This window comes from Puccinia triticina, chromosome 11A, assembly GCF_026914185.1.
Source record: "Puccinia triticina chromosome 11A, complete sequence".
Classification (NCBI taxonomy): Eukaryota; Fungi; Basidiomycota; class Pucciniomycetes; order Pucciniales; family Pucciniaceae; genus Puccinia; species Puccinia triticina.
Window position 1 is genome coordinate 3,632,895 of NC_070568.1, and position 10,921 is coordinate 3,643,815.

Here is a 10,921-nt window from a genome sequence, read left to right on the forward strand (position 1 = left end):
TTGGACCATGGAGTGTAGACCACTGTTAGCTCTGGCTATTATTACAGGTTTCTAACTAAGAGCATTCACATTTGTCGGGTTAAGTTGACAATTTTGGGCAACTTAACCCGGCCAGCACTCGCATTGGTCTGGGCTAACCCCCGGCTAACAAGCCCCAGGCTTGATTTCTGGCTAGAGCCCGCTAAATTTAGCGAGCCTTAGCCTGAAATCAAGCCTCAGGCTAGGGCATTTTGAATATGCAATACTTAGCCTGGAAATTGCAAGGTTAACCTCCCCGAGCATTTTGGGGAAAAGAAAGGAGAGATAGAGACACCTGCGTAGGCCAAGTAAATCCACATGCCAGCAAGATCAATCACGCATCCTATGATGGGACGACATCCAAACTTTTTGCCTTCTGAGGACAAGATCTTGGCGCGCTGCTGGATTGAGATATCAAAAGACACAATCTTAAACAATTTTCAGAAAAAGGATGAGTTTTGGGTCTGAATCACAAGGAGCTTCCACAAACGCACGCACACCACCGGTAGTGACAGCGCTAGACCAAAAACAACACTTTCAAACAGGTACGTGGCTAGCTCATATCTATCATATTTTGCTGCACAAACTAAAGCATTGGTTTAGGTGGGATCTCCTCCAAAAGGGTACCGTCAAGTTTTCCAGTTGTTACAACAAGATAAAGAAAAACCCACCCTCAGGAACGACCAAAGCGGACATTTTGAAACAAGCCAAAAAAGCATTCTACAACAAGACTCACAAACCTACGATACAGCTTGGGCCGTTCTCCAATACCACGAGAAGTGGAGGGATGCCTCCTTTCCTAGCAGTACCAAAAAGAGTGCACCGTCAACAACCCCTGCACCTTCTTCTGAAGCCCACACAAACACTCAAACAGCGGCATCTGACAATGCTGAGGATCCCCCTTTGAGTCTTAATGAGATGGCACCCCAACCTGTGGGTATCAAACAAGCTAAACAAAAAGCCGCTGACGACCGCTTATCCAAGAAAAAACTCAAGATTATGGAGAAGAATGCGGCTGAAGGGGCAAAGCAAAGCGCCCAATTCAAGAAAGCAAATAAACTACAAGAGAAAACGAATAAGATATCTAAACTAGAGGCCGAGTTGAAGTTGGAACAAATGAACATGTCAATTATGGATAAGGATCTCTCTACTCTTATGGACCCCTACGCGAAGGAGTACTTCATGACCAAAAAGAAAGCAATAATGGACGAGATGCAAGAAAAGGAGCGGAAGAAACAGCAGCAATCAGAAGCCGCTTTAAATGTGATAACCTCGAGCAATGATCAGTCCGATTCCCAATCTGCATCCCAATCCAAGGGTGAAGACAGCAAATTGGAAAGCAAAGACCATAACAGCGCCAATGATGAAGACACTTTGCCCTTGGATCCACTACTTGGGGAGCTTGCTTAATACACATTTCCCCCCATTTTTACTCCAGTTTTTTCATTCTCACATACTTAGTTTGTCAAAAAAACCATGTTGTATTTCATTTTTTCTCTGGAAATGAAAAAAGCAAAACAAATTTTGAAATGGCTAGTCACTATTGCTGTCATCATCACTACTGCTATCACTAATATCACCAATCTGATGTTGAGCGCGGTATCGTCAATATTGCACATCTACAAGGTCTTGTAAGAGATACGTATAATGGAACTCTGAATGCATGTCCATTTGTCTGAATGAGATCTTGGTGGAGTCAAGTGTTGGCTGGTTGGGGATCGGGGGAATCACTCGGGTGTTGTATGGTAGGCAATTTGGGAGTTCAAACAGTTCTGCACGTTCATCTATGATCATATTGTGCAGAATGCTACAACATAACATGATATTGTTCAGTCTAAGCTTAGTAAAACTACGGGCGGGGACTTCCAATATTTTAAATCTTTCTTTGAGTGCGCCAAAAGCTTGTTCAAAATCTTTTTGGGTGGATTCTTGCGCTTTTGTATATGCCTTGGATTCTGGATTGATGCTGCTTGACTTGGATTTCATCATAGTTGGCCAATTAGGATAGATTCCATTGGCAAGGTAATAACCATAGTGATATTGGTTGTTATTAATGGTGAGCTCAACCTGAGGACCACGCTTGTAAAGGGTATCTTCAAACAGCGGAGATTGGTTGAGGATGTTCAGATCATTCAAAGAGCCCGGTGATCCAAAAAACGCATGCCATATTTGTGTGTCTTGAGTGGCGACTGCTTCAAGAACAACGGTTGAATATTTTTCTTTCCCCTTGTATTGTCCTGCTAGAGAAACAGGACAGTTCTTCCAGGCCCAGTGAGTACAATCAAGACTTCCGATGCATCCAGGAAAACCTCGCTTGGTGTTATTGTAAAGAATCTTCCAGAGATTGGACACGTTTGGCAATCTGAGAAACTCTTCTTTGTAAAGCTCAACAATTCCTTGTGTGAAGAGGTGCAGTGTATTGCGACTAGTTGTATTGGCAAGGCGAGAATATTCATCTGTCGCATCTGAAGCAACTCTGTAAGCAAGAATCCGCAAAGCAGCCGTTACTTTCTGTTTGGTACTGAGACCCAAAACACCACAGCAGTCCTGTTCAAAGAAATTTCAGTTCAAATCCAGATTTTTTTTTTGTAAATACCATCAAAAGACGCACCAGTTTCTGCAAAAAATAATTATCATGATTAACCAAGTCGTTACTGATCCTGCTGAAGATGGTTTTTGTGATTCTAAATCTTCTCCGGAATTCGCGGTCGGTGTAAGTTGCAGTGCCAGAAAGATAATCCGATTGCAACTTGAGCTGCCCTGCGTATTGTCTTTGATCTATGCTTGGTCCTTGAGTATTGATTGGGATATCTTCTTTGTTGCTATTCCTATTGACCAGCTTATGGAGCTTTGGCCAAATGGTGTAGGAGTCTTGTGCTGTTATCTGTTCCAATTAAATTTGATTGACAAGTTTAGCCTTTTGTTCCTTTTGCCTACATATATAGCTCAAAACACACTCACTCATTTAGGGTGTTCAAAGTTGACTTGCATGAAATCATAACACCATAAAATCATGCAATTCTGAGCTGAAAAAATATGTACCACCCAAACATTCAATTTACAGCAACATTTCTAGAATGGTACATACAACAAAGGGTAGTTACGCTACGCGTAACACATAGATAACGGTAACTTAACAGAATTTTTGTCGTTATCTACGCGTTACGCATAACGGTGGTGCAATTACATTATCACACCACATTAAGGCCCCGTTTGGCTGCCGCGTTATACGTCATAAATTGTTGAATTTATGACGCCGCAACCCAAAGTTCGCCCCCCGCTGCCACCAAGCCTTGGAAACCCCCGGGGGTCGCGCGTCATAAATTTGATCATTTATGACGTATAACATGGCAGCCAAACGGGGCCTAAGCCATTTTTTTTATGCTTGTTGCTGTATCTGGGCGCGCGGAGAGAACAGGCAAAAAATGAGGCAAAAAAGCCTTAAATGGTCCTTCATTGCGTTATCCCCGGGTTAACGCAATAATGGGCCTCAAAAATGAGGCTTGTTACGTTACGCGCAGGGCATGAAATGACCCCGATACTAGTAAAGTAACAGGGGGGCCCGGATAACGGGGGTAGTTACGTTACCAAAATTGCGTGGATAAGGCAACGTAACATAACTACCCTTTGTTGGTACATATGAAATCATCACTTGAAAGTTTTATGATTTTATGATTTTATGTATTGAAAATTTTATGATTTCAACTTTGAACACCTTAATTGTACAATTTTCTTCTTTGATTGGTTTTTTTTCTTTTTTTTCTTTTTCTTTTCCTGCTTGGCTTTGTCTATGTACTGTTCTTCTGAATCTGAAACAAAAGAATTTCTTGTTTTTTTGTTTTTGTGTTGGGTGGCACATCCAATGCCGGTCCAGGTCCGCTGTAGGAAAACCTGCTGATAAGAGGGCCCCAATTCCAAGCAAGATGGAGATGGAAACGTGTATTACACAATGCCTCTACCAACACCACAAGAGCTACGCTGCGTGGAGCAATTTTGACCTTGCTTTGCTACACTCTCAGTAGCAGGCTAGGCACTACAATTTCCGCTATTTTTCTAAAGGGAAAAAACACAGAAAGATAACAAGCTATTTTCAGCAACAAGCAGGGGCATTCCGCTACACTTCTCACTACAGTAGCGGAAAAATCACTACTTGATTGATTTTGCTGCGCTACTGTAGCGTCATTCAAATTTCAATCCTCAACATCATAAAGTGATGGAGGATTGATGATTGATTAGATTTGTGGCATTTTACACAGAAAAGTGGACTCGCCTGCTACGCTTTTGGCACAAAAGAAACCCAATTTGCTACGCTTCTTGCGCTAAAAAGCCCAAATTTGGCCGCTACGCTAAACTTTAGCAAAATTGAAAAAAATCCCGCTTCCCTACACGTGGTTCAAATTTGAAGTAGCAGTGCTGGTGCTTTTCTACTGCTCTAAATAGCTGTTTTCCGCTAGCGCTAATACTACTTTCAATCTAGAGTAGCGGGGTTTTGCCTTGCTATGCAAAAGTACCACTTTTTGTAGCAAAGCATAGCTCTTGCGGTGTTGCTTCTACGGATGGATCTTTTGGCCTTGACTTGGCCGGCCTGTTCCCATTCTGGTATGAAAATTCATATCCCTTGTCACGTTCATTGCCAGGCGTCCCATGACTGACCATCAACTCACAAGTCCAAACTTTTTGCCAGTCGTTGTCTGTATTCATTGCTTGGAGCGCGTGCATGGATTCCAACCAAGTCCCATAGTCTCGCAAAATGTGTCTTCCTCCTGCCCAATAAGTTCCAACCAAAGTCCAGGGGCGGCTTTGCAGCCCGCAATGAATATTTTTGTAATTGCTTGTGCAAACAAATTTGATACATCTTGCACTTGATAAAGTCCTAAATCAAATGCCCATGGGCAAAGACCTGACCCTGAGAACCAAAGCCACTCTCTTCATGTTTTGAAATTGACATTTATTTATGGGTTGGGATTTAGGCACGCCAAGAATTTACTACGCGCACACCAAAAAATGTGGGAACCTCTGACCACTCCAATAGTTTAGGAGTAGGGGATGTGTCACACCAAAAAGGTTGGAGTGAAATGGGCTTCACTCCAAAAGCTACTCACAGTTGGAATGACTGAAAGTGCACTCCACAAGTGATGGAGTAACCACCCAAGCACTCCAACTGGTCTGTTTCCAAAATGGAGCGGACCACTGTGCACTCCAATACAAACTAGAGTGCACACCAAATTTGCATACACACGTTCACTCCAAGCCACCGACTTACAGAGCAACCAAGTTGTGCTTTACCCTGAGGCTGTAACTCTCCAATCCATCCTTGTCTTTTTGCACTCCCCCACTTGGCACCCACCGACTCACCACTTCAGCTGTAAATCCTCCCTTGTTACATTTATCCAAGTTTATTAAAGACACAGTTTTGCAACAATTAAAAAAATTAAGATCAAGGGTTCCCCCTTACAATTATACAAAATTGAAGAAAAAAAAATCAAGGATTTCCCCATCAACAAAAGCTAAAATAAAACAGGTGGAGTTTTCCCACTCCAAAAACCAGGATGCAAAAAAAAGGTGATTTCACACAAGAAAAATCTGGTTTTATGGACCAGAAAAACTCAAACAGCCTTCCAACATTGGCAAAGCTGAAGGGATTTCAACAGAAGACCGTAACACAAAGAGCACTGAGATGAGCCTTAGGGCTCGAGAAGGGACAGTGAGGATTTAATAGCTCACCGGATCGGCTCGGATTTGGAGGCGCGGAAAAACGAGAGGTAGAACCGATGGGGTTGATTGCATGTGGTAGGCTATGTTTATGTAGACTACATACATGGATCAACTTGTGGGAGATAGCATAATGAATATTAAATGAAAATGAATAGAACGATATGGAACTCTCAAAGGTATCACAAATCTGTCACAAGCAGAGCGCGCGCGCATCAGAGAATAAGGAGCAAGGGAAAGATTGACAATCTAATCTCGGCAGGGACAAGGTCACAAGGCAAGTACGGAAGGCAATCATGACCACAAAGTACAACTATATCATAAGATGTGTTTGAGCATAAGGAGTGAGCAGATTGAGGCTAATGGAGTCCAGTGAGGTGACTAGGGAGGGAATGAAGGCAGAAGGCAAAAAAGAGGAGAGTCCAGGAGGACAAAAATCCAACAAAAGCCATGCCCACAGGCTCAACACCTAGCCCGTGTCAAGCGCACGAGTCAAAAGTGATTGACGTGAAGGCCCCCGGCCCGCAGCAAAGGCTGCAGACCCGTGGGGGGCCCACTCTTCAGCCCCTCAGACTGTGCACTTGCAACAGCGGAGGGGGTTGAGGACAAACCGCACGCTGGCACTGCCAGCATGTTTGGCTGGGATGAAGTCATCCCAGTTTAACTGGGATGCACTCAACTGATTTAAAATGGGTTGATCTTGACCAATGAAATATAAATCCAAAGGGGGGGGGCCTTGGATTTATATTTCATCAGTTGAGATCAACCAAGTTTAAATTGGTTGAGTTCATCCCAGTTTAACTGGGATAACCTTAACCCAGCTAATTATGCTGGCAGTGTGGAATTACAGCGGCAGAGCACGCCCTGGGGATAAACCAGACCCAGAAACCTATCCTTTATAGGTCGTCCAAAATCTGCTAGCCAGGTAACCTCAATCATCCATCTTGATCACGCCCTGCCAGCAATTTACACATTCCTATGACAACAATGCCACTGCCACCGCCACGCCCCATTTTTCCAAGGGCCTTGTCCGCCAAATCAGCCCACGGGTCAAACTAACCCCTAGCTTAACACAAGCCCCTCGTTTCAGAGGGAGGCGGGTGAAACACCGCCGGGCGCCTCTCGCGGAGCGAGCCTCTGAAAGAGGCTCTTCGCGAGGCGCCCCCGGCGCGCCGGTCCCCCGGCCCCTGGAACGAGGGGATTGTGTTAGGCTAGAACTAACCCGGATGTTTGGCAATGCAACACCTGTGCTGGTTGGTTAGTACTTTGCACTGTCGCGTGTGTCACCCGACTTGCATGATCATTCTGGTTCATGTTTATTGCAACCATAAGTCTTCTTGGCGCTCACCAACACAAAGGCACCACATTTTTTATCCGCCGCGCTTTCACCGCCGTTCTCTGTTGTTCCTGGCTTAACAACACCATCAGCTTTAACAGCAGCTTTTAGCGCACGCCAAACTGCCACAGCTCAACAAGTTGATTAATGACCATAGTCGCTCAATTGTCGTCGACCCCATGGAACCACCCCCCTTGGGCTTCATTGCTGTGCAGGAGAGCCTGTTCAACGAACATGCCAACCACTACCAACTCACCGGGCCTTCCTGGCAGCAAGCCCGCCTGGTCTGTCAGACCACTAACAACAAAAATCAATTCTAAGCTCTACACCCTGGTCTGCTATTTGTCCCCCAAACCGGCGAACAAATTGTTCAACTTCATCCGCGACGTAATCGCGTGTGCAGGAGAGCCTGTTCAACGAACATGCCAACCACTATCAACTCACCGGGCCGTCCTGGCAGCAAGCCCGCCTGGTCTGACTAACGACAAAAATCAATTCTAAGCTCTACACCCTGGTCTGCTATTTGTCCCCCAAACCGGCAAACAAATTGTTCAACTTCATCCGCAACATAATCGCGATAGTTTCAGGAAACGGGTGTGTATTCCCTGTCCCTTTTCTCACCCCCCAGCCCTACCGAGAGAACTGTTAGAATTGATTGTGACCTCTCTCCCATTTTGTCCCACTGGAATCAGCTGTTGAACAACATATTTCCAGAAGATTGAGATTATCCACAACACCGATCCGAAGTCTTGATGATCAGTTGATTGTCACTGATTGATCTTATTGACAACTTTGTTCCAAGCTTAAAAGTAAGCGAAGTCTCCTCCTATTGATAAATTGTTCAGTCCACGAAGCCGCCAGTCATCCAAGCCCAAGTCTTGCATCGCGAGCCAAAACTATACATGCTTCTTATGGTTGATCCGGTTAGACTCCTTTACCTCTTTTTTTCAAAACTTTTTTGATTCTTATTGTCATCAGTAGGAAACGAAATTGAATCTTATCTTCTGTACACATGTAGATGTTCCTGACCCTCGAAGTCGCTTGTTCACTAATTTCCTTCATTGGGTTAGGTAAGATATAGTTTCTCAAACGCCAAAACAAAATGTATTGACAATGAATATTGGGGAGATGCCTGCTGACATACTGCTAACAACCACCATCCACAAAAACCCTAAACCCTCTCTGAATCCAAACTAACAAAGAAAATCAAATGGGGAGCAATGACCGAGCAAATTTTTTGATTTGGGCAACAACCAATGGCAATCTAGACCTAACAGCGGAAAAAGGAGCAGAAGAAGAGGTGGAGTTTGTGGGTTCACATCCGGTGCAAGGCTCGGGGAGCCACCGGTACACAATCATGATGTTTGTGCCAGCCGGCCGATCAATTTGAGTGCCGATCTGGACCTCAACTGCGCTGGGTTCTCATTACGCCAATTCAGTCGCCAAATTGACTTGAAACCTGCCGGCATGATGGCTTGGATTAGTCAATGGCACACGCGAGATGATGAGGCGATCAGCTCGATCTATAGGGACAAATTACGTACGTCTTTTCCTCACTCATCCTACCACTTTGTCTCCATTCCAAACTCTCTGTCTGTGGAGACATTAAACTGTACTTATTTGTTGCCTTGCAGAAATTCAAAATCCTTGATACGGGAAATAACCTAAACCATACGCAAACCGGGTCAAATTACTGTCCCATACACCATTACCCCTCACCCATTGTCACCCACCCGTCATTCCTTGGCGTGAGAAGATCACGTCTTCCAATCCTAAACTTAGTTAACCCCCGCATGATTACTTGGATTAAAGATAATCTCAGCTCATTCCCTTTTCAGTTGTGATCTCTGTGAGTCTCAAACAGACTACACTTTTGAAAATACAGAAGATTGTCAAGGTATTTGTCCTAGGATGGGTGGAAAATTGATAGTCCAACAAGCACCAATTCCGCTTGTATAGTCTAATTTGAATAATATTGTTGGAAAAAATCAGCATGGTTGTAGCATTGATAATGAATTACATTGATATTCTACTTATGCACAAAGCCTGATTGACAGGTGGAGAGAAAGCTCATAAACCCTGAGCTGGACTGTGAAGAGTGCTCATGGCATTGTAATTTCTTCTGTTGGAGTGTACTGACTGTGTGTTAGTGGTTTTGCCTTCAATTCCTTTTTCAACATTGTGAAATTAGGAATGAAAAAAATTGAACAGGATACTCTGCTCAAAGGAATTCAAAGTTTGAATCTCATTTTGCTCCATCATCACATGGATTTTTTTTACTCAAAGTTTGAATCTCATTTTGCTCCATCATCATATGGATTTTTTTTACTTGAGTTTACCAAGAGATATTTGTGTTATTATTTGCATCCCTGATGTTATTCAAAGGAGTGACCACATAAACTACTTCCACTTGGTATCTGGGATCTGCAGCGGCAAAGCCACCTTGGCATTTAGTCGGCAAAAAATGGAAGAAAAAAAAGCACTCCAACGGCAAACGGCGTCCTTGTTTCACCGGAAATGTGGCAACAAATGCAAAACATTCTCGCCATGTTCCCTGTCCCCTCAGCTCCCATCTCAGCATCAGTACCACCAAACTCAATATCAGTGCCAAGAGACACAGTTTCCAACCAAGAAGGCTCCATTGCAGATGAAAATCATTCCCTACCCAATATCACATCTTTATCTGGATCAAAAGCTCTTAACAAAGAGTCTCCAAAATCTCTGAATAAATCTCTTCCAGCAAATCAAGCTTCCCAAAACTCACTGATCAATGAACTTTTGGCGCCAAAAGAAGCTTCCAAAAACCCTAGTGAAGACCGTGAGAAGGCATTGATCAAAAATCTTCCAGCAGACAACAATTTGCCAGACTCCAGTGATAAATCTCTGATCAATTGCATTCCAGCAAAGGTAGTTACGGAACCAACTTCCAAAAACAATTCCAATTCTTCTGGCACTGCAAATTTGATTGTGGACCCCAAGATTTATAACTATGCACATGGAGGTATGTTTTTTCCCTTTGCAACTAGCCCCCCCCCCCCAAAGATTCTACTGATCCCCAGCCAATCTATCTGCTCCGTGTCAATGGGAATCACTGGGTTTTGGCAAATGTCAAGGGTATAAATGGAGTCAAACCAATCCATCCCCCCATTCTGGCAAAAAAATACTTTAAAAGGTGGTCCAACTTGCTTAACACTTGATCTATATAACAAGGCTTTGAAAGGCTAGATACATTTATTTTCATCTCTGAAGTTTGTTTTCCTAGATTTTTTTTTTGCTTGATCTTATTTTTGTTGCTTGATTTATGTTTTGGGGGTTAATTAATTGACTCCCATAAATTTGAGTTCCGACTCCCAAATGTCGCGGACGTCCGGGGGACCGCCGCAAGACGTCCCCTGCGGGTCAACCAGACCTCAATTTGACCCGGCCGACTTTTGGGAGTCGGAACTCGAATTCCTCCCGAAAGTTTGGGTGTCGGAAATTCAATTTCCACATATTATTTTTCATTATTTCCTCATGTCCCGCGGGGGAGTCGGGCCCCCAATTCCCCGTCCTTGCCCGGGAGTCGACCCCCAAAAATCACCCCCGTGGGAATTGAGATACATATCCCTCCTCGACTCCCACTCCTAGGCAACACCAGGCCTTCCGACTCCCACCGCGACCGCCAACGACCCCGTCCAAACGCTCTCCAACCGCCGAACCCGATCCAATCGATCGATCCAGCTTCCCGTAGCCCGCATCCACGCTCTGCCGAACGTCCAAACCGCCGAGATGTCCCAGAACGCCCTCCCTCTCACCCAGATTGCTTCCCCCGCGCGATCGGACGATGCTGTCGATCCTGAGATCCTCAAGTTGACC

General features: G+C 44.4%; 2 protein-coding genes across 2 annotated transcripts; both read left to right on the forward strand.

The window, feature by feature from the left end:
* Positions 1-469: 469 nt before the first annotated feature.
* Positions 470-1,428, forward strand: PtA15_11A349 (uncharacterized protein; the record flags this gene model as incomplete). Its single annotated transcript, XM_053161248.1, has 2 exons — positions 470-563; positions 641-1,428. The coding sequence occupies 2 exons, from the start codon at positions 470-472 to the stop codon at positions 1,426-1,428; spliced, it is 882 nt and encodes a 293-aa protein (XP_053025214.1).
* A 5,817-nt stretch (positions 1,429-7,245) lies between these two features.
* PtA15_11A350 (uncharacterized protein) lies at positions 7,246-7,544 on the forward strand (the record flags this gene model as incomplete). Its single annotated transcript, XM_053161250.1, has 2 exons — positions 7,246-7,350; positions 7,470-7,544. 2 exons carry the CDS (start codon positions 7,246-7,248, stop codon positions 7,542-7,544), a joined length of 180 nt encoding a protein of 59 aa, XP_053025215.1.
* Positions 7,545-10,921: the final 3,377 nt, after the last annotated feature.